The 24146-nt window shown below is 37.4% G+C and overlaps 2 protein-coding genes across 4 annotated transcripts in view; one reads left to right on the forward strand and one right to left on the reverse strand.

Moving 5' to 3' along the window:
* MRPL13 (mitochondrial ribosomal protein L13) overlaps positions 1-928 on the reverse strand; it is a 29595-nt gene extending 28667 nt beyond the window's left edge. The window contains exons 1-2 of one of the 2 annotated variants that reach the window (XM_014870124.2): positions 851-928; positions 179-302 (exon numbers count right to left, since the gene is read on the reverse strand). In XM_014870124.2, coding sequence (XP_014725610.1) covers positions 179-302; positions 851-877 — 151 coding nt within the window. In that variant the 5' untranslated portion in view covers positions 878-928. Of the gene's footprint in view, positions 1-178; positions 303-444; positions 640-850 lie in introns of those variants that run through there. The other variant, XM_088178822.1, reaches the window with a different exon arrangement.
* A 26-nt stretch (positions 929-954) lies between these two features.
* MTBP (MDM2 binding protein) overlaps positions 955-24146 on the forward strand; it is a 29368-nt gene continuing 6176 nt past the window's right edge. The window contains exons 1-18 of one of the 2 annotated variants that reach the window (XM_014870080.2): positions 955-1084; positions 1541-1621; positions 2591-2664; positions 2787-2932; positions 3415-3473; positions 4318-4462; positions 5939-6056; positions 6587-6721; positions 7529-7623; positions 8403-8475; positions 10052-10169; positions 13074-13247; positions 14378-14491; positions 15779-15943; positions 16328-16421; positions 18040-18195; positions 20451-20546; positions 23584-23850. In XM_014870080.2, coding sequence (XP_014725566.2) covers positions 1009-1084; positions 1541-1621; positions 2591-2664; positions 2787-2932; positions 3415-3473; positions 4318-4462; positions 5939-6056; positions 6587-6721; positions 7529-7623; positions 8403-8475; positions 10052-10169; positions 13074-13247; positions 14378-14491; positions 15779-15943; positions 16328-16421; positions 18040-18195; positions 20451-20546; positions 23584-23850 — 2186 coding nt within the window. In that variant the 5' untranslated portion in view covers positions 955-1008. The remainder of the gene's footprint in view (positions 1085-1540; positions 1622-2590; positions 2665-2786; positions 2933-3414; positions 3474-4317; positions 4463-5938; positions 6057-6586; positions 6722-7528; positions 7624-8402; positions 8476-10051; positions 10170-13073; positions 13248-14377; positions 14492-15778; positions 15944-16327; positions 16422-18039; positions 18196-20450; positions 20547-23583; positions 23851-24146) is intronic. The other variant, XM_088178835.1, reaches the window with a different exon arrangement.

Consider the following 24146-nt stretch of genomic DNA (forward strand, 5'->3'; position numbering starts at 1 on the left):
AACACTAGGTTTTGGAGGGGTATGACAAAAAAAGATGAGAAAGAAAACCAATTAATTTATAATTTATAAACAATTGAGAAATGCAATCTTTTATACCAGGCTAGATTTTAAAACTGAAATTGAAAGAGACACACATGTGAAGAAAAGCAAATTTGCTTTCATCCATTGCAATACTCACTTAGTGCATGATAAATAGGTTTATGTCTGCCTTCGAGTCTGATTACAGTGGCAGCTGCTATTTTTCCTGGGGGCTGCATCTTCGCATCGAGGAGGTACCAGGCTCTGGCAAAAGTAGCCCATTGCTGAAAAGAAAGAGGGTCAGTACTCATCACAGGAAAAGCTCACACTACCGCAATCTATCTTCCTCAACTAAATCAACATTTCTTTTACATTGAAAAATATTAGAAGAAATATTGATACGCAGCAGCAACCCCTTCAAATAACCTTTAAAAGGACAGAGCAGCGCGATACAGCCACTGCGGTGCGATGTACATGTCCAACACCAGTGACAGGCGACCAGCCATAGGTCACCGGTTAGGCCTTTGTTTCAAACATGCAGATCTGCTGCAAGCCTCCGTTATCGCCACTTGAACCGTAACATCGCTGCAGGATATTAAACGCCCAAGGCTTCCTTCCCTCCCGGTGAAGGGCACAGCTCCCCCACACGCAGCTTTCCGGAGCCGCGGGACTCCCGGTTCCCCAGACACGTCGCACACAGCGGTTCCCGCCAGCAGCGCCCTCAGCACGGACACCAAGGGGCAGCCCCGGGGCGCTCCCCTGGGAGCCCGGGAACCCTCCGTGCCCGCCCGCTCCCTCAGGGCCCCGGGCCCGGCCATGAGGCCGCGCTCACCTGGGCCGCCCTGCTGTAACTCGCCATTGGCGGGGCGCAGGGGGCGCGGCCGGCGCCGCGCCGGGGCCGCGGGAAGCGGAAGCGCTGCCCTGCGGAGGGCGGGCCCGGCCGGCAGCGCGGGACCTTCGGAGCGGCGCCGGCCGCGGGGCCGGCCGGCCATGGAGCGCTACGTGCTGCTCCTGAGCTGGGGCGAGCGCCGAGCAGAGGGCGGGCCCGCGGCAGCGACCGCCGCAGGTACCGCGGGGCCGGGGCCGGGGCCGGGCTGGGGCCGCGGGGCCCGGCGGGCGCTGGACGGGGCCGGCCGGGCGGGCGCTGCTCTGGTGGCCGCGGGGCTCTCCCGGCTCCTGCCTCCCTAAACACCCCTTTGATTCCGGCTGTGATCTTTGGTGCCTTTAACCTGCAGGAAATTCGGGGGGGGGGGGGGTTCCTGCTTTATTGCGATGATGCCCTGTAACTCCGTAATGTGTTTCTGAGCATGACTTAGAGGGGAGTTTAGGAAAATTTGCCTTTTTAGACTGCACATCTGCAGGTGGTAGTTCTCTTAAAAATCCCAACCAGCCCCTTTCCCCCTTCTCCCCTAAATTCACTTTCGAATATCACACTGAAATGTATACTGATTTGCAAGAAAGTAATATTTGACTTCCATTATTCAGTAGTTTTAAATTTGGTTTTTTTGTTTGTTTTTCCTAGCTGGGACTGCTGCAGACATGTATCAGTTCCTGAAAGAAAGTTATAATGCATCGTTAAATGCAGATGTGAGCGTATTCCCAGGTAAGTATGGCAGTTCACACTGAGGTAGGGCAGGTGTTGTCACGGAATTGTCCTGTGCATGTTCTGTTAGGGGAAACAAGTTAGAAATGTAAGTAAACCAAATTGCTGTGGTGTGGTGTTCCTGCTGCTCCTGTTTCTATGGAGAACTTGCATTATTTCAACAGCTGAGGTGTTAGGAGATGATTAGATTGATTGGCTGTGAGAAATGAAGGGGAAGGGTTTTGAAGAGTTGACAAATTTCAGTCCAGTTGAGCAGGGAAGAGTAGGAATGGGCTTGTTTCTCAAGTCAGTGGGAAGTGTGATATTTCTCCTATAATGTGTTATCATTTTTTCAGTGGAAGCAGTACTTGTTTGTTGGGTAACAATTCAGACCTTTAATCCATTAATATTAAATCATTTTTTCACCTTAATATAGATTTCTTAAGATCTGCTTTAGTACTTTTAAGGGGTGTGTATTTGTGTTTTTTTAATTAAAAATGCATTCTTAGTTCTTTACTTGGTTTGGATATCTTCTGTTTTAAGCTCATCTTGTCACAGATGTCATATAATTGGGATTCATGTGGGAAAACCACTATAAGCTCTTAAAATTCACAGAGATGAGAATGTTAAGCTGTTTGCAACTTCTATGCTTTTTATTGCATAGAAATGGTGATAGAGCATCCCTTTTTGTGAACTCTAAATCATATTTATGAAAGGTGTTATTTAGTTGGAGTCTGATACGGATCGTGCAAAGAGAAAGCAATGTTTTCTTACTAACAGTCAGGGGGTCAGAAATAGATACTTGCCAAGACACTTACCTACACCTTAAGATGTTTAGAACTTAATTATGATGCCAAAGGAAAGTAAAACACAACTAATTGTTGCACATTAAATAACTTAGAGAGTCTTTTAACATAGGTGTTTGTTATAATAGGAAGAATAGATTGTAGTGAATTGGTTAATTTAAATAATTGTTTTATTTCTTTGCAGCGTGCTCAGTGGCTGGTATTCCAGGTGCAAAGAAATGGTATTTTGCAAGTCATGTCATTTGTGGTTATTATCAGGTAAGACTAACTTTTTCTAGAGTATAACTCTCTCAACCATCTGCCTGACTGTAGAACAAGCTAAAACTGTGATGTTCAAAACTCTTTTTGCTTATTTGCGTATTATCTTTTTGTTTGATTAGTTCTGCAGTTCTGATTGGGAGGAAGTAAATGTTGACACACCGAAAAATGACGACTCTCACCAGGCAAGCATTGATGAGAACCTGGGAACCACACAAAATTTTGAGGAAGATGACAGTAACAGTCGGGAATCACTGTCTCTGACTGAGTATGTGTATTATTATTTTTATTTAAAGAACAGTGAGTGATCTGGTATCTAACAGTGATGACCCAAGGAGATCAAAAAAGTTTAACAAGTGAGAGTTACTACCAAAGCAAGAGTTAACTATGAACAATCCCCTACTAGAACTGAAAATACTTCTATTTTGTTTAGCAAAGCTTTAATTTTTGCAGATGATTTTTATAGGATAACTGAACAGTTTCCTTACAGTCAACGTTATATATACAAACATTTCTTGCTAATTCCACTTGAATCCTACTTCCAGTTTTACTGCAGATTATTTTGGTGTCATTAGGCCTGCTTCTGTCTTAGTAAAAGAGGAGATGATTTCTCATAGCCTAGGTATGTTTGTGCAGAGTTTTAAAGATGTAAGATACTTACATCAGGTACCATTCATTAGTTGTAACTTTTTGTTTCTAAGTGACTTTGCTTATTTTTTTGGATCCAAACATGTTGTTCTTTGTTTTTAGTATCTATGATGAAGCTGCTGAAAGTCTGCATCAATTAGCTGATAAATTGCCTGCCCCAGGTAATCTATCTTTAAAAACCAATCTCATTGGAGTTTATCTTGTTAGTTATTGATCTAAAAACTCATCTGGTAAAAGCATAGTGAATGGAAAAGTTCAGAGAATGTTAGTTTGGTAGCTGAATTAACTTAATGCAGCTCTTGAAGGTGGTTTATGAACTTGAGCATGGTTGGCATTGCAGATCAGCTTGAGGACTAGTTTGCTGCTTGTTTCTTTGGCAGGCTGTAGTTCAGTAGACTTTAAAATACCTATTTATATAACAAATTTATCCGTCTGAAATGGGACCAAAGTAATCATAGACAGTAAACAATGAAAGACTCAGCACTGAAATTTTCTTAATTAAAAAAGGGAGATGTTCATATCAGGCTTACATCTGATTTGACAGCTGCTTGCATGTGGGCGGGAGCCAAGAAAATGAGAAGGAAAATACATCAGAACTCTTGGATTCGGATTTTGTAAACTGGGGATACATATCACCTGGCATGTTGCAGAAGTTGATTTGGGATAACAAGGGAACTCAAGAAGAATGAAAAATAGCAGTTTAGTGTTAAAAGTAGGAAAATGTCATAGCTTGATTGTATGGGAGACATCTCATCTATCATTGCTGAGAGAGAGGAGAAAGGTGCAGAACCACTGTCACTGAGGGAATGGTGAAATATTTTGTGTTCATCTAAGAAGAGCAGCAAGAGATGAGCTAAAATGTGTGAAGTGTTTTAAATATTGAAATTATTTGATCTATCTGCCGGTTTTAATGTAATCAGTGATAACCGATACTATTCTATCTTTAAATGAGTGAATAATTTACTGAATCATGATAATTTTGAGTCATACACAACTATTTTATAGGCAGAGCAATGGTTGATGTAATCCTGCATGCTGTTGAATGTGATGGACCCAAGCTAAAAGACTGCTTACCTGCTATTGGTGCCCTGAAACACCTGAGAGAGTGGCACTCTGCACAGATCACTATTGCAGCAAGTGATGCTAAAGGGTATGGCATTTATTTCAGGGCTAGAAAAGATCACTTCTGTTTTGTGTTCGCATAGATCAGTGAGTTGAAATAAAAGCAGCATGTTGAGTACTTTACATGTATACTTTGAAAAGACATAAATTAGTCTGTTATTGTATGAAGGGAGGAATTACTAATCCCGATTTATGGTAAATGCCCTAACTAGAGAAGAAAGCAAAAAAGCCAGTCCTCTGCACTTCTTGTTTTCTGTGGGAGCAAAGAGTAAAATATTTTCTCTTCTCTTTCAATGAGTTCAGTGTGCATACAATGTTTTCACGTTATATTATGCTATGGGATAACTTGTATATTGATTATATTTTTCCAGATTTTTTTGAAATGAATCCATACTACTGCTGGTTTTACTTTACTTTTCCTCCCTGAAATGTAATACCAAATATAAATATAAAATTTAGAGTGCCTCATTTGTCCCTTTTGAAAAAGGAGTATAAATGCTCCATTACTTCCTGTATGTTTTCCAAGATTCTGTTACTATGAATAGTTACTGAGCCTATTAATTCGAGTTGAAATTAAGTCTAGTAATCTACTTACTGTCCTCCTCTAATTGACATATAAAGGCCATGATATATATCACCATATAAACTACAATGATTTGGGGTTTTTATCCCATGAAGTGAATGATTGTGTGGATACTGAACAGCCCGGCAAGGTCTCCACTTTCATTCCCCTCCATGCCCAAAAGATTGAATTTTGCTTCATAGAATAAGTGGTTAAGCTTAATCCTAAATTAATAAAAAGGTGAATGTTCAGTCCTTGGATAGAATAAGCAGTATACCTACTATACAGTATTTCCTGAGGTATGTGGAAGACAAGAAAGTTACTCGGTGACTTCCACAAACACTTAATCTCATTGATATCATCCTGTGGAGCCAGCTTTTGACTGGATAAATTTTTCTGCTGCCTTTTACGTAAAGTGAGATTATTTGGATATAGAAGATCTCGGATGAAAGTTACTTCACTTTATTTTGTTGATGGTGCTGATTTGCCTTAGTAGACAGACTGCCAGCAGAACCCACAGACTGGCTGCTCTCTCTCTTGTTGAATTAGGATAATGCTTGTGCTGCAGTTGTATCTCCATTCAGAAGGTTAGCTGCAAACCATAAGCCCCACTGATGGCTACCAGGCTTTGCTGCAGCTTCTAGCATCCAACATTACTATGCTGTGCTTGCAGCTTGCTCTTGCCAGTCTTATTTGATGTCAAAGTTCTTTGCTGTCACTTTCATGGAGCGCATGAACAATTTCCTTTATAGAGCCTGAATGAGCAATTCTATAATATTTTTTACTTTGTTGGATATAAAGCTTTTATAAAGCTTTATTATATGTCTTGACATACACAAGATTGTTCAATGCTAAGAGTCATAGGTAAATTCAGTCAAACTGTATTGCATGTTTATTTGTAATACTAAATTCAGTAAGATTAATTCTTTGATATTTTTACAGTAGCTGGCAAAAGATTGCAGACTATCTGTCAGCAGACTTTGTATCTTCAGATGATATAACAAATATCATTGATTTAAATGAACTCTGGAGAGGAAAGATTCAGATATGGGAAAGAAAGGTAAAATACTTTTATTATTGCAGTGTTTATTTCTTAAAGCATCTCTGTACCTCATTTAAAGCATTTATTGTGTAGTGCATTTTATTTCTTAAGCCAAATTTGATTTCAACCATGTAATTCAAAGGTAATGTCCAATGTGTTTGGGTGGGTGGCAGGGTAAAATGATAAATAAGATCAATGCATCAAGATCTGAACTTCTGAAATCCAGATGCTCCCCTCTGAAATATTTTTTTATAACTTACTGTTCAAAATTAGATTGTTTTGTATCTATCACAAATCATTGTCATGTAAGTCATTGTTGCCTGCATATGTCTAATGTTTCTGCAAAACCTGAGAGCTTTTGACATTGTTTACATTTTTAGTATTACTGTTTTGGATTTAATAGTTGGTTATCTAAGTTTAATATTTTTTCTTAGTTTTACAGTTCTGAAAAAATAATATTGTTAAAAATAATAGCACATCTAAATGGCTGAAAAGAAATAATTTTAATCTCTTTTTGACACGTTTATTATCTTCTTTTTTTTTTCCAGTTTGGATCAGGAGTGGACTTTCCAGAATTTTGTATAAAGAGCACTTCAGCCAAGACATTCAGGACTGCAAATTTAAGGTCTTGCTTTGCTGCTAAAAAAGAGTGGCAGTCGAGGAATACTGATACTTTGCCAGAAGTAAGTATTATTCTTGATTTTTCTTCAAGTTTTAGAATTCATCTGTTTTACTTTCTGGAGAAAATTAGTAATTGGGGAGTCCTTAGTCAGCACTGAAAGTTCAGTATAGAAGTGATGATTGGATAAAATTGAGGAATATTTCTTTTGTAAATCTATGTTGTCAAAACAGATCCTTCAAACTTAATCTGTTTGTTCTTAGAAATACAATACCAGATTTTTTCAAGTAAAAATTCAGACTTTGTTCAGTTTAGTACTCAAAATAGTTAAATTATGAATTCTGTATTTATCTAACCCTTCCCACTTAATTTTAAAAGTTTGAGTTTGGTTTTTTTAAAAGTTTGAGTTTGTTTTTTTTACATTCTCGCTGTTTTATGTTTTCTGGAAGTAGATAATTGATGAGAACTCCAGCATCATGTGTTGATGAAAACAAAAATGAGCATTATTGGTAAATGAACAAAAATTGGTATCAGTATTTGGAATTTGTTGTTTTCATTGTTAAAACATGTGCATTTTGTATTGCATTAGTCTGTTCCTGGTAGATCATATTTTATTTTGGGTAAGAGTTGGAACTCACTTGAAGCACAGTGTTGACATTGTACAAAGTCAGATTTATTTAAAAAAATTAAATACCTTCTCTTTTTTTCATATAATTTGGTATGATGTTGTGAAATGTTTCTGTATTCCTTTATACCTCTTTCAGATGTTATCTGCAAGGCTAATCTCTCCATCAAAACACTTGAGGAATTTCTGCTGATATAACATCGTACAAGTGTTACATACTTAGCTTTTTATTTGATCTCTTTTTAGGTTTTTCATTACTATGGTCCTGCACTAGAATTTTTACAGATGGTGATGCTTTCTGATCTACCTTCCATTTTTGTATCAGATCTGGAGTTTGAGCTGTATCCTTTTTTTAAGGACCTAAACTACTACTGATAATTCTGTAGCAGAAAGAACAAGATCAGCATCTACCCATGCAAGCAATAGACAGATGAGGATAGGCAAGGGTTCATTCCATTCTAGCCTGCCAAAAATAGTCATAGTGATTCTTCACAACTGGATTTTTTAATTTTGAAATTCGAATTACATTAGCAATAACCATATGTTGATACTGTTGCATATATAATTTCCCTGTTGATGTGCATGCTCTTTGTGGGAAAAGAATAGAGAAATGCTTATTCTGTGTAAGTTTTAAAAAAACCTGAAGCCTTTCTAAAGAATGAGTGTAGCATGCTTCACAATATAGGTACATTTATCTACAAACCGTGTTTTTATTGTGCAGTGGCACAATCTGTGACAAGGTTTAGCAGATTTCTCTCTTGAGTGTGTGTGCTGCAGAGATCTTGAGATACATTACTATTGGTTTTTAAAAGTATGTGCTTTTGCTACTAGTCTTGGTGTACCAATTAGACCTTAATATGTATAAGCCTGCTATGATTTTGAGTATATAAATATCTGTTTCTGTCTGTCTATAATACAGATGTCCGTGGAGTATTTTGTTATATAACATTTCCAAATGTATCCCTTTATCTGGAAAGGTGAATTTTTATGTTTTGTAATACTGCAGTATCAAAAACTAGATGCTTGCAGTGCTTCTTTCAAATATGATGGTAACCTGATCTGTAAAATAGAGGTGCGTAATTCTTTGTGAAGATGATGTTCCTTAAACTGTTCTGTTCAGGAGCCTGTCAAGAAAGAATACCAAGGAGGCATCTACACTGCTTTTGGACCAGATTTCTTTTCTCTCTGGGAAGGTAAAAACTTTTAATTTATGTATAGCAGAAAAATGAACGAATGTATATTGCCTATAAAAGACACAGGAATAATGTTTTTGAACCTAGTCTCTGTCTAAACTTCTTCAGTATTTAATTCTAAAGCAAACATGGATTTCAATGGACAATGCTATACATACCCACTGAACAGTTTTCTCTTTGTCTCAGCTAAGTTTCAGTCTCCTAAATTTTTTAATCCTATCCTGACAGATAATTTCTGTACTATCATAATTGAGCTATTGATTTTTTTAGCAAAAGGCGGGCATGTATGCAGCCTAGAAAATTTATCTAGGTACTGTGAAATGGTAAGCTTTTTATATTTTATATGTGCATATTCTGATTTTGGATAAAAAGAGTTCATGAAACATTTACAGTCCTGTTTTTTCCCTCCCTCCTCTGCCTTGGAATGATAGTGAGATTATTCATAGCCACAGTATTAGTTTGAAGATGTTTTTCCTGAACATTCTATCACCTTTACATACAAGGTAATACATCTTGTTTAGAAAACTGTTTTAGTGTTTATAAAATAAATCTATGCCATTCAAAGCAAAACCTGCACTTTGAAAATGGTGATGCAGTTATTATGAATAACACATGTTTTTTGTTTACTGTGAAGATGGTATCCCATTATGTTTGTATGTATGTTTTGCTGTATGTTTCATTTTCAGTTTGTTATTTGTGTTTTTAGTAACTCTTCTTCTCCCCTGCTACTCCATTCTCCATTCACTTAGTGAGAAAAGGAAAAGGTCCTTTTTATAATGTATCTTTTAAAATGGTTTTATATTGGTAAATATCCCAGGTAATCTTCATTTTACTTAAGAACACTGAACACTTGGTTATACACCTTTTACAATCAAAAGGCTTACATTTCTACTAGTATTTTTAAAGAAGCCCAAACATTGAAAACACGTTTTCAGGTTACTTTTTAGAGTCTGCTCACGTTGAACTGAATATATTTTAAAAATAACAGTTTCTCATAGGGATTTTTGTCAGTCTGCTACTAGAAATATTGCATGTTCATAGGCTTTTCTAATACCTGTAATAGCATTGCTTTATTGCTTGAGTATTCAAATATGTCTGCAATTTTTCTGTTAGTGCTTATTGGCCTGAAGTCTATGTAGAAACATAAACATAGTCCAGTATCTGGCTAAGAGACAAGGGTAATATGTAGGAAGAAAAAAAAAACTTTTTTCATAGGAATGCAGTCATTGATGACAACTGTTATCTTTGAATTCTCTTTTCATTCTGGATACTGCTCTACAAAAACGTTTGTAGCCAGATTATGGAGACACTTGCAATACATAATAAATACCTTTTTATGTTGAAATGGAAATTCAGCAGATAATGATCTCTCAATTGGACTAAAAAGTAAACACACTTGTTAAAGCTTTAGTGTCAAATGCAGTTCCATTTTGATTGACGTGAATGACAGATATGTTAAGTGGAGATGTTTTTCTTCAGTTCAAGTAGATTTGAAATAATGCCAAATCAGTAGCTCAAGAATGGAATTTCAGGTTTCAGTAATGTTGAATGTCTTATATTTGCTCTCCTTATTTAGGTGGGAGCTTTATTTACACTGCCATGTAATGTAAGCAATGTAGTGATCCCATCTCCTGCCCAGCTGAGCACCAAGAAATGGAAGGAATATATGGCTAAGAAACCCAAGGTCATTTCTGGTACGTGTATTTTGTTGTGGTTATATGTGTATATATACGTGTGTGTGTGTGTATGGTGAGCTTTTTCTGTACATTTAGGATTCTCTTTTTAACTTCAATGAAATGAATCAGTGATTGTAATCTTCACGGACACAAGAAGATTTGGTGAATGCAAGTTCAGCTATGCAAACCTGTAGGAAGAAATATGGTAACATCATGGCTTGGGGAAACATCAAACATCAAGCTTTGGGGAAATAAGGCATCTCCTTTAACCATTTTTGTGTCCTGTCTGTCAGTTAAGATCCAATTTCCACACATCTGTCTAAGGTGATTGTAAAATCCATGGCACAGATTTATTTCTGCAGATGGAATTCTAGTCTGCTTCACTGAGGTGCTTCCCTTCTTTAAGCATTTCCAGAGGTTCTTCAGTGCACTTGCATTTAATTTCAGTCTCTCCTGGGAAAATACAGGCTATTAAGAAATGCTGAATGCCTCCAATCTCCTGGGAGCCAGTGTTCTAAACCTGTAATTGAGAACGTGCTCCCTGTATGGCTGCACTGCTGGCAGCTGACTCTCATTCCCTGTTCCAGTGCTTAAAAATCTGATTCAGAAAGTGGGAGAAGAGAATCAGTGCAGACCAAGGCTGGGGGAAGTTTCTCAGTCAACCAGTAAATGTGTCCTGCAAGTGGAGGCACTGTATAAGCAGTGTCTGTGAGGTTTGTAGGCACTTGAAAACATCAGGCTAAAAAGGAGCTTGGTGGTAACCCAGTGCTGAAAGTACTTAGCGAGGACACAGTGAAGTGCTGGATTCTGCCTTCTTTCATAATCTCGTTTATACATCATCTAATATATAATTAATGTCGATTCCAAGGAACAGTGACTATTTCTGTTGCCAACTCAAGACAATTTTTAAAAACAAATATGCAAATGAAGATGGCTCATATTGGTGACGATATATTTCAGGTTTAGAGAGAGGAGAAAATTGAGAGGAATTAGGAAGGGTTGTATAACAGAAGCTTAAGAAGCTTATTAAGAAACTTAATTATGGAATGGATGCTGGCAGTGTTGCCTTTTTCCTGACCTGAAAATGAAACTAGAGATCATTTTAGCAAGGAGGTAATATGAAAGAGTATCTTTAATGAAGGCCCTCAGAGGCAGTTATCGAAAGATGTCCACAAAAGCCCACCCTCCCTAGGGGTGAGTACATTTATAGGTTTTAGGAAATTAGCATAATTGATAAAAAGCACCAATTAGGAGGACAAGTGGTGATGCAATTCCCCCCCCCTTCTCTGGAGCCCCCCTTCAGCACTAATTGTCCTCTGTCCACGAGAATGCATCTCCAAGAGTTGTTCTTGGCCTTGGTTCCCAGGAAGAACTAAGACAGTACAGACCCTTGTACCTCCCTGGGCTTGGAGCTCTGGAATTAGTTCTGTTATTCTGCTTAGGGAAAGGCCATGGAAAAGCACTGGGAAAACTAGCTACTAATACAGTAGGTGACAGAGTTACAAATATGTGTGAAGAATACAGAGAACATAAAAAAAAGCATAACCCAAACGGCATCAGCAGTATATAGATTTAAAGTTATCTCTGCATGTTTGGAAGGGGTAGAATACAGAAGGTGTAGAGCTGGTCACAGCAGCAGCATTTGTATTTATTGGAGAGATGCTACTAATGCAGTCAAATGAGCACAAGATCTGCAGTGGCTGCAGGATATTTGTCCTGTGCTCCAGTGGAAAGGTTTTGTACAAGTATTAACTATTACACAATAGTTAATACTATTAACGATTATAATAATAATGTGATCAGTAAGACACAACATGTTCTTATTAAAGCCTCGAGTAAAATTTACAATAGGAGGAGAAACACTGTTTTTGAAATGTATTTTCTTGTTTAATTGAAAACTGCTGATTTGTAGTGGCTACCGCTAATCTGACTTTACTAAGGATTTATGAATCCTTAATCTCTTCCATCTGTAGGAAGGTATAATTCTTGATATTTGTAGTTCTCAAATGCCAAGATTAAAATGTGAAATAAAAGGTTACCCATCAGGACTTAGCTTTGAGATGCCAAGATAAACTGGAAAAGGAATATATTTAAATGACATGGGAAACGGCAATATGACAACGTTTCTGGAATATTTTTTCTTTATTGTTCTTTCTCTGAATTTATGTATTGAGGTAATGGGGTTTTCCCTCTTTTCTGTGTCCAACTATAAATTTTCAACAAACACAGGAATATATTTTTTGTTGCTAACAAAAATTTATGATACTAACAAATATTAAGTTCCCGTAGGGTTAATCATTGAGACAGTACTGCAAATATCTTAAAAAATTAAAATATTTTAGTTTTGAAACTTAGTACATCAAGAAGTATTCATTATCTTGATTGTCTACCAAGGTGCTATAATTTTTTTTCTGTGTGAAAAGATAGCAAATCCATCCTTTCATTGTTACTCTCAGGTCCCACATTAATTTACTTTCAAAACTGCATACTATATGCCAGTGTTTATAAATAGAATGTCTTTATCTTTCATCCAGGCACAAGGGTAAAGCAGGGAATGAAGCTTTTATTAATGAATAATGCAGTGTCCTTGGGAAGAGTGTGTGCAATATTTCCTTTTCTTCTAGAGTTGTATGTTTGTCCATTGAACATTTACTGTATTTCAATGCACATATGCAAAAAGGCCTGTTTTTGCCTAGCAGAACAGAAATTTCTCTTTATTGTTTCATGCTAAAATTGCAAATTTGCTAGTTAAAGGTTTGCCTATTACTTAGCCCAGTTAAAGAACTTCTCCTGGTTGATGGTTAGTAAGATCTCTCACTGAACAGAAGAATGCAAATGAAAGAATTTCGATGGTGGATTATGGTTTGTTTCAAAGATATTTTCCTGAGGGTGTTTCACAGTTATGTCCTGATATTTGTTAAGTTCCAGAAATTGAACTGAAAGGAGAATCTTGCCGATATTATTTCTTGCTACAAGGGAATGGCTCTGGAGGATGTAAAGCAACCTTGATTCATTCAGCTGGCCAGATCAATGGGATGGCCACTCTTGCTGCAGTAAATGGAAAGCTAAAGGCAAAAGGAGAAGAAACAGAGTCAGGTAAGAGTAATCACTTATAAATAAGTATCTGAATGCAGGCAAATACTACTAAATTTCCTAAGTTCCTTATATTCACTCCAGTTGGTATTAAGAGGGAGAAAACAAGGAGGAATATTACATCTTTTATGAATGTTTCTTTTAACAATATTTTTCCGAATCCGTAAGAAAATATAATAAGAGCTTATTTATTCACAGAATTTACCGCTACCATATTTTTAAACTTAACTATGCAAGGTTATTGTCAGTCATTTCTCGTAATTGAGATTAGATGAAAATTGCGTATTGTAAAGGGACATACAGGTAATACTAATGCAAAACAAATTTGTGAAAGCTTAAAGTTTAGAAAGTGTTTATTGTTGTTGTAAAGAGTGACCAGCCCATGCCAAAAATCTGGGTGAATATCTCTTGAAAATCCTGTTTTACTGATGATTTAAAATAAAATCTGCAAGGCCAGTAGACAAATTGAGTTTTGTTATCACCTTCAGTTCCTTTGCTGTTGTCCATGTTACTGCAGAGTATTTAGGGTATGAGCTGGCACTCCTATCCTGACTGCTCCAATAGGGAAGAGCAGGTATGCAGCCATTTATCATGGAGTAGTTGTCATGTTACAACTACACCTACCAGATATCTCTACTAATTCCTGTATTTGTTTCAATAACATTGGCAAAGAAAAGGAGCAAAGTGACCTGCATCTTATCTGCTTAATTCCTTATATTGAAATAAATCTGTGTGCGAGATGACTGACTACTCTGCCATTTATCCTAATTAAAATCCCATTAGTACAGTGTCAGAAGACTGAAAGTCCTTGACCATATGTTGGGAGAACTTTTTCTTTCCTGGTATCAAACTTAGGATCTTTTTACCTTCTTTAAATGTTAGGCATGTTAATTGTGTTGTCATTATACTGGTTTTTACAGAAATTCAAAAATCCTAGTCAGGCATCTCTTTGAAATGATCCTCCTGGTGTTTAATTGGAATTAATTTGTTTAATTTTTCAATGATTAGCCATATTTGAAAGTCTGATTGTTTCCTTTGAATATAAGATTTTTATGTGTCTTATGTTGATATCTTCTATTAAGTAATAACTCCAAAGAGAGATTTGTAATAAAAATTTCTCCTAATTTGTACAGACTTTCATATTTCTGACTTTATCAAGTCTCTGCCATGCTATTGTGGAGAGGACATTGTACAGAGAGAAACAAGACTGTCTCGTCTCCAAGTGTTTGCCTTAAAGGAGTATCTCAGTAAGTAATGGGAAAGCTCTGATAATTCTCAAACTAGTATTTAAAAGGTCTTTATTTCAAATTGGATGGGATGGCTCACCTTACAAAATCGGAGTTGCTTGACAGCCCAATTGTGGTGATCACTTTGTGAAGAAATAGCAGAAGTTTAGAAAGAAACTTTGAAGTACATCCATGATTATCTGTCAGATAATGGAAAAGAGAACACTGAATTAGTGTTAGTGGTTGTTACATGAATACTCTGAATTTTTGAGCATAGCATTGAAATAGTTCTATGCAAATCTGTCGTGATTTTCCCAAAATTCTTTATTGGTGGATATGCCTTCTATAAAAATAAGAATTCTGATTTGGATTTTTCAGCTTTTAAAAATTTTATTCTTTCTTTGAAAAGGCTTAAGCAGCAGAGGAAAACCATGTATTGGAGATTTGTTAGATTTATCATGATGCATCATTCATAATAAAAACTTGAAAGGTCATCCTCCTTAGATTTTTGTCACTTTGCAGAGAAGTACATTTGTGTGTCCTGATTTTTTTCCATCTTAAGTCCATTGCAATTAAAAGAAAAAATGCCTCAGAGAGATTGACTGGCTTATTGAAAATGGCATGCTGTGGAGGTAATTTAAGTGTATTATCATTAACAGAATAGCACTTAAAGAAGACAAGATTTCTGTAAGTGGTCTTGTCTCCCACCCCACACCCCCTGCTAACTTGCAGTCGTTCTCAGATTCCCGTCTGCTTCAACCCTGAGGCTGGGCCTGTTTTTGAACTTGTGTTTTTAATTTCTTTTGAGTGGGTCACCCGTTTCCATTAAGAGACTGAGTAGGAGCAGTTGGGATGCACTGATTGTCCTAAATCATACAGAATTACCTGACCCTTGATATAATGACCAAAGAGACCAGGACAGGCTATCAGTGATACTGGAGCCACACTCCTGCAGCACCAGTAGAAACAGGTGGGTGGGAGGCTCTGCAGACTGGAGCCCTTCACTTTTGGTCTCAGCAAGTCCAGGTGTTTTGTCTCTGGGGGATTCAAACCTGGATATACTCAGAAATGCATATATCCAGCAATTAAAGGACTGTAAAAACATGAATCACGTGTGACTTTAGCTATTCGCTGCTGTTTTTTCACTTGGAATAAACCGCCCATGTCTTACTGATACAATAGTGTCAAATTAACTTACTTGTGTTACTGGTTTTGGGAGGGCATTTTCTTGTTTAATTGTTTTTTAGCAGGCTCCCGTTGTTCTTTGTTACTTAGCAGATGCGGTGTCTTTTATTTTTTCTTTTACAGACAGAAAAGAATTGACCAAGCAGCCTGCAGTTATTTCTACCAATGAGTTTAAAAGCTTATTAAAACTTACAAGAGAATGTTTTTTGGACCTGTGCAGCACTAGTCTTCCTAAGCCAGTTCTACAGAAGGTCTGCAATAAAACCAGCTCATGGACTGTGACGTGTGGTAAGTATTTTTATATACAAAATAACGCTGTTTATTTTCTTTGGATGTTTTTTTCATACTAGTTGTCAATCATTTAGTAAAAGGAATAAAGTCTTTTTGCTAAAAGAGGAAAAGATGGAAGGAAAAGTAAAGTAGCTTTCTGGGCTTATTTTTCAAACTGAAATTACCCTTGCATTACCTATTTCCTTTTTCTTCCTTGACCAAAAAAATTGTCCAGAAAACATTTCTAATTGCATCACCAGATAGATTTTTTTTTTTTTTTTTTTTTAATTTGCATACTTTGAGATGTACATTAAGGAATATCTGTATATGAATGACTGTATATCTATTTCTTTAAGGAATAAGATTCTTTATTTAGGGTTATTCAACATGTTTTTCTTGCAGAACCTGATTTAATAGAGCCAAACCCATTGGAGTGGCCAGAAAGACATGTTCTTCAGAATTTGGAAAACTTTGAAAAAAACAAACAAAAAATGAGGTAATGATGAAGTATTGAGGATTTTCTTTGGAGTAGCCATTGAACTTTATATGTTGATAAATATTGTGTAAACTGTTTTCACATGTATTAATACATCTTTCAAAGAAAATATTGCTTAAGTCTAAAACTGTTTTTCTGTCGATCTCCAAAGGTGTAATTTCTTGGTATTTAAAGAAGTATTGTTTTGATTTTTATTGACTAAATGCAACTGGAATCTAGCTAAAAGTGGAATAGTTCTTAAACTAAATTACCAAAATGACACTTCTAGAAAATAGTAGCCATGGTAGGAAAACATACAAAAGCTTTTCCTTCTCCCAACATACCCTAAGGAAGAGAGATAATTCAGCTGTTTTTGTCAATATGTACAATGTGTTCTAATCTCCTCATATTTCCTAAATATAATACCATATATCAAGTAATTTTGAAGTCAAAGAGCCTGTTGGTTTTGTGTTTGAAATTTATATTTAGTTATGTTTTGCCTTCAGTGCTGTTCAAATGAAACCCATAGATTTTTCTGTCACTTAAGACAGCCTGATGATTTCAGTTTAGCTCTCGCTTTATAGAAGACTTGTCAAGGAATGTTTAGGTTAATATTAGAAAAAGCTTCTTCACCCAGAGGGTGTTTGGGCACTGGAACAGGCTCTCCAGGGCAGTGGTCACAGCACCAGCCCAACAGAGCTCAAGAAGGGTTTGGACAATGCTCTTGGGCAGCTCCTGGGGATCTTGCTGTGCAGGGCAAGGAGTTGGACTCAATGATGCTTGTAGTCCCTTTCAACTCAGCTTATTTTGTGATTCTGTTACTTAATGGTCTTTGGTGGTGTTAATGTTCTTGCTGACAGACCTGTAGAGCCAAGTGTCCAACTGTCCTTTTCTAAGTCACTTCCATCCCTTTTCTCTCTTTCAAGTACCACAGTTGGCCATGGCTTAGATTGGAGTTGTGCATGTGATAAATTCTCACATTAGCTTTCTCACGGTGGTATTATTGTCGTCATCATCATCATCATCATTATTATTATTATTTTATTGGATTTTGTTTCTCAAACGGACAAAGTTCTTCCTTTTAATTAGCTGTTGAAAGGCTTCCTAAAGGACCTGTTGCATAGTGTTTATTTTATTGCTCATAATCTGAACTGATTATCTTTCTTGTGCTGCATTGAGATACAATGTGTTGCTTAACAGTAGAAAAGGGAGAACTTTGATTTACTTGGTTGAAGACACTAAGAAAGGAGTGGAGGGTTGCATGCAGTAGTGGCTTTATGGTTCCTTTCCTGTATATTGTATTTTTTTTTTAATGGGAACCAATTTTTGGTCCTAAAATAGGAAAAAAAAAAGGGTGAATAATCTTCTTCCCATGTTGTATTTCATAACCACGCTCTAAATTCTTGAAGAAATTACTTTCTTCAGTTGAATGTTTGAGAATTTTCACCAGTTACCATGTTCTTTATCATGACTGTTTGTGTGAATGTTCTCAAGGAGCAACTTTCTTCATTTTACTTTCGTACTAGTTTAATTACTCCAGAGTATCAATGATGTAATATCTTTTTAAAATGCCATGAGTTTATTTAAAAAAGGAAAAAAAAAATCTTAGCTTGGTTTTTGCTTGCTTCCTTTTTTCCAGAGTTCCTCTGTTTGCACATTCATCTGAGCAATTGCTGGGACATAAAGACAGCCAGCGGGAGTCGCTGACGTTGCTGGATGCTAAAGAGCTGCTGAAGTATTTCACCCCCGAAGGGCTCCCCGTGGGGGATCTCCAGCCACTCCAGGTTCCCAAGCGGTAGGAGCAGCATGTTAAAGCCACTGAACACAGAGCTGGTGTAGGGCGATGGAAATAAGGGATGGAAATAAGGGTGGAATGGGTCACAGAATGGCCTAGCTGGATTTGAGTTTATAACTTGCAACAGCCTTTCATCACATGCCTGCCAGTGAAATGAACTGTTTTGGTCTCCAGTCAGTATTGCTATTCAGTTCTTTCAGAATCTGAAATGGCTGGAGATGATGGTTTTTGTCCTAGGCATTTAAATAACAAAATAATCACCTGAAGCACAAACGTGGTACAGGTAGAGCCCTGCCAAGCTGCTGCTGCCTTAGGTCTCCATTTCAAAAAGAGTATTTCTAGTAAAGCAGAAGGTACTCTGGCAGAGCTTTAATTTTTTTGGTGTGATTTCTTTGAGTGAAGGGGAGTGTAGGTGGGAAGACAAAATAAGAAAAGGAAATAGCTAAGCCTATTTAACTGTGTTTGTCTCCTGTCATGCTTTTTATGTGGTAAAGTGCTTCTTGAAGGAAACTTATGTACTCTGGTGGCTTTGCAAGTGTTCATTCTTAGTGTTCCTCCTGGTAAGTATTAGTATATTAACCACTGCTTTTTCAGCAGTTACTGGAGTGGAGTTACTGGAGTAATTTCCAGGATCTGAACATCTGTTAGATTTAAGGCCGGACTCTTACAGAGTCATAATGTTTATAGAAGCAGAGCCTATACTATTTGTGCAGTGTGTCACAGACAGCTAGGTAAGCAAGACAGTCTTTGCAGTCACTACAATTATATTTGTTGACCTTTTTAATACTGAATAATAGAAACTATGATGCAATTACTTGATATAGCCCTTGATCATTTTCAGACTTCGTTATATGTAATAAAAGTGCTTGTGAGAGGGAAAACTTCTGTAGCATTTTGGATTTTCTGTAGGATTTTTGAGACTGCTGTAAAATAGTTACTGAAGTTTTGAAACTACACTTAATACGTTCTGAGCAAAGAATTCAAGTAAATTAGAAAATATGCAGGAAAGATTTAGAATCTTCTACTAGGTTGTTAATGAGGGCAGAAGAAAAATATTTTCCTTCCAACTAGTTGTGTGGGAAAGAAGTGAATAATTTTTCACTACACAGGTCTATTTTTTTAGTCTTTGATTTTTTTCAAAGCCTCCAGAGAAGCAGTGTAGCATAGAATACCTTGAGTGTCTTGAATGATTTGCTTTGAGCTACAGATGAGTGAGATCTGAATTTGAATCGAGTCCAGCAGAACACTGTACTCTGAGCTGCTCGCTCCCCTAGCAGATGCTCTGAATAAATTCTCTGAAATAATGAGGAGCTTTGCACAGTAGGTGATCAAGAACAGTGAATACAGATCCAAGGATCTTCCTGACCAACAGAAGAACTGAAGAGAGAGAATTTGAGAGAGACTGGTGATTTAAAGGCATGTTCACTTGTTTTCCATGTCTGAGCTTAGATAGAAGCTTGATAGATTACAGTTTTGGCTGACAGTCTTTCCAAATTATCATCTTGCTAGACTCAGGATCACATCTTTCCTGGGTGTTTTTCTCAGATTATTCCAGTGGTAATGGTGCAGAAGCAGTCTATATGAATAAAATTTGAACCAATGTGTAAGTTTCAGGTTCTGTTACATCCTTGCCTTTGTCTCTTCCCTTCTATAGAGATAAATGTCAGGGTATGTTGAAATCTGGCAGCACGATCTTTCTATCTGCCTTGCTATGGCTTATTCTGTTGAAATACCTTCAAACAAATACACTTAAGTTATTTAGCTGCAGAGAGTTACTAGCTGGATTTGAAATATCCCAGGAAACAAGCCATCAGTTCTGAAGTCTGGGAAAGACGAATGTTAGGTGAGACAACAACTTGAAGCTAAAGGGAAAGAATTCACTACTTATAGTGTGTGTTTGAAAAATGGGAGGTCACTTCCCAGTTCCTCTCAGTTCATTCTACTACTCGGGTGTCCCATTGTGACACTGATATTTGCCTAGTTTTAATGGTAAATTATTTGGAGCAGTGACCTTAACTGTCTACGAAATGCCTAAGAGCTTCTGTAACAATAATAGCTCAGTAGGAATTAGTTGAACTTAAATTCTCACTTCAACAGAGATTTAATTTTCCATTGATGCTTTATCCTAGAGGCATAGCTGCAAGACTTGCTGTTTTGGTCTTCCTATGTCAAGGCACTTATTTCTGACTTTTTGGAAGTATAATTTATTCTAATGGTAACTGGTTAAAATAGATCTTTATTTTTTTTCCTTTTAGTGAAAATGCATTTCTTTTGACACCAGAGCTTACTCCTCGAAAACTCAGAGGTTTGCCTTTTGAAAAAGCAGCTGGCTGCCATTATCATGGACTTGAGTAAGTTTCCTCTTATTTTCCCAGATTTATTTTTTAGTTTCCAGTCTAGGTATAATTAGAAATGTTTCAAGCAACATGTTAAGTGTATTTTAATTATGGTTTAAATGTCACTGGTTTAAATTGCAACATTCCTGCCTTGATAATAATGTAGAAACTTTGAAGGCCTTTTTTTTTTCAGTTGTATCTATTCTCAGTGTCTCTGAAAGTTTTAATTCAGAACTAAAAATGGCAAGGGAATTAGAACATATCAAGGTTTTAGGGAAGCACACACTTTAAGTACATACATCGTTTCTGCTTGTATATTTAATGGTAGACACTTTCAGACTAAGAGCCAAGAGATTTAATGAGACCTGCTGTGATGCTGCTATCTGTATGTTCAGGGAACCTGAAAACACCAGCAGGCAAGTGTTAGTGGTAACAATGTTCAAAAGAATCCATATGGTTAGGACTGTTTGTTAATCTCAGCCAGCCAGCAATAGTTATTTGTCAAAGCAAGCAAATGGGCAAACTGTCACATAATGTAGCTGTATAAAAATAGCTTAGAAAATTGCAAATATTGACATTGAGGAGAAAAGGAAAAAGGCTATAGAAATGCTGGAGTAGATAATCAAGCATAACTCTTCCACACACTCTTAGTGCAGTATATATTAAGAAAAGCATAGTTAGTTCAGTTTTTGTGCAAACTTCTACTGCCTCCTAAAATCACATTTTCAGATTATCAGGTTATCAGAATGTGATTAACAGTGCTGCTGGTATTTTTTTCTATCAATTTTAGAAATAGTTTGGTTAAGCCTGTGTAATTTTAGCCAGGTTCTCTAGGGCAGTGAAGCACTCCTAACTCATGAGCTTGTTAGCCTTTTTAGATTTGTAATAAGTGGCACAGAGAGGCAGCTGAGTAGAAAGAGAAATGCATATGGTAGGTGTGGGAAGAAATCACTTGAATGTTGCCATGTGGTATCTTGCTGCCATGCCTGACCTCAGCAAGGAGTGTGCCTGAGATTTCAAATCAGGCACAGCAGAGCTCGTGCTGTCTCTTCTCCTAGCAATATATGACAGATACAGACCACTGGGAGGCCTGGGAATTGTGGAGAGGAGGAAGATCTTGGCATATTAATATTGCAGGGGCAATGTGCTTAGCAGTATGGGAGGGAAGCAGTAGGGTGAGAGGTAGTGTATGCCTAGAGCATGTTGTAACAAGAGTATAGTGGTTATGGGGCAGATGTGCTTGGTACTATGCAGTTTTCATCTGCCCAGCTGCTGTATTTATATTTGGAGGTAAAGTCTTGTCAAAAAAACAAGGGGTAGCAGTTATCATAGAATGGTTTGAGTTGGAAGGGACTTTAAAGATCATCTAGTTGCAGCCTCCATGCCATGGGCACTGACACCAATATCCCACATCTTTTCCCCCGGAGCTGCTCCTTTTTGCACTCAGCCTGTATTTGTGCTGTCATTGCCCTTACCCAGGTGCAGGACCTTGCCCTTGGCCTTGTTGAACCTCAAGGGCTGTAGCCTGTGAATGGGATCCCTTCCCTCTAGTGTTGGCCATGCCACAGAGCTTGTCCATGGCAAACTGCTTTCCTGAAGTTCAGGGATGAGTTTGCTGTGTACTCTCCCTGCTGCCCTGAGGATCTCAAACTCCACTATTTAATGGTCACTGCAGCCAAGGCTGCCCTTGAACTTCACATTCCCCACCACCCCCTCCTTGTTGGTGGGCACAAGGTGCAGCATAGCTCCTCACCTCACTCAGGAGTTAGCAGTGCATTCCAGGAAGCTCCTGGATTGCCTCTGCCCTACCTATTGGCCCTCCAACAGATTATTGGGGTGGCTGAAGTCCCCCATGAAGACCAGAACTTGGGAATGTAAGGCAGTTCCTATTTATGATGAAATCAAATTTTTGGTGTAATGAACATGTGCCAGACACTTGAATGCGGTTTTGTGAAGAGAAAGCAATTGCCATTAAAGCCTTGAGTAAAATGGCAATTTAACTTCCAAAGTTAAATAGATTTTTTTATCTTTGTAGGGTATGTGACTACTAAGGGGACTGAGAATATAAATAAGAAAAAGTAAATACCTTGAAATTTTTAAGTTAAGACAACTTACTTTCTTATCAGATAATGAGTTTGTCTAGTGGAAAGTCTTCCTCAACTGTGGAAATGGATTCGTCAGCCAGTTATTAGAAAACTTAATTTCTCCCTGAATATGAAAGTAGTCTGAAGAAAGTGGAAACATCAGAACTAGCAATTTAACATGACTCCATGTTAAGAGATAAAAGAAAAGAATGTGTCTTGCATTCCTGACAGTAGGAAACATTGCTGAGCAGTTTGAAGGGTGGGCTGAGTAACAGCTCACACTGCTCAAAGCAATTTGTAACAAAGAGGCTGAAATAATACAGGGTTTACTGTTACCTTTCCTTTCACTGCAGTAAGTTACTGGGTGATGAAACACTGTTCTCTTGCAAGGCATCCTGGAAATCTTTTACACCAGAGAAAAGTTAAGAATGATTTTGTGTTATCTCATGTGTATGTTTCACTGAGTTAGCACTGTTCATTTGTTATTTTTCAGCCCCACTGTAGTTAATTCAGTTTGTTCTTTTGATTTGATTGATTAAACCACTTACTCGTTGTAGTCAATAGAAAGCTTGTGCTTGTTCAGTGATACTTTTTTTGTATTTTTAGTTCTTAAAAATATGAATCTCTCATACAGGAGAATTTCTGGATTAAAAAGCCAAAAGTTGCATTTCAAAGAGTTTGTTCAAGGAAAAAAATTTGCTAATGTCCATGGAAATCTTATAAGAACAGGGTAAAGAGTTACAAATAGTATATAATTCAGCTTTGTTTGGAGTTGAACTTAAATACAGCAAAATCCATCAGGCAAATAAGTATTAATTTACTGGGCTGCTGCAAGTTGTCTTTCAGAACAGTACACCAGTTCAAGCAGGAAAAAAAGTTTTGGAGTTCACATGACTGTCAAAAGTTTTTCTGATTGTAATAAAGCAGAGGCTTTCTCTCACAGGTTTCTCACTCAATTTCAATTTTAGGTATTGTCTAGATGACAGAAGAGCCTTGGAGAGAGATGTGGGATATGCTGAACTTCAAACTCGTCTTATTCGCTATGAAACTCAGACTACCTGCACCAAGGAGTGCTGCCCTGTGCCACTTGTCTTGAGTCCTCTCCCGTCTCCTGCAGTCTTGTCAGAACCTGGAAGTGTCCCTGATGAAGAGTCTTTACAAAGCGAACTCAAAACAGAGACATCAAGGCTAAAACGCAGATCAAAAGACCTGGATTACTTTTATCCCAAGAAAAGGTAATGCACTGAATAAAATGAATCTTTAGCATGAAATGTTTCAGTAGTCTCTTGTGAACTGCATCTTTTCTTTCATCTCAAAATGTTTTAGTGAAGCTATCTAGACAAATGTTCTAGTTGTTTAATCCTCTTCTGTGGGTTCATTTTTTTTCTCAAGTGTGATCTCTCATGGATGGTATTAGATTAATCGAACCATGCAGCACAGGCACACTTTATTTAACAGATTTGGGGTTATATCTTCCAGTCTCAAGTGCCTTTGCAAAGATGACAGCATCATCTAGGACTGAAATAGTCAG

The sequence above is a fragment of the Sturnus vulgaris genome, chromosome 1, assembly GCF_052056855.1.
Source record: "Sturnus vulgaris isolate bStuVul1 chromosome 1, bStuVul1.hap1, whole genome shotgun sequence".
Lineage (NCBI taxonomy): Eukaryota > Metazoa > Chordata > Aves > Passeriformes > Sturnidae > Sturnus > Sturnus vulgaris.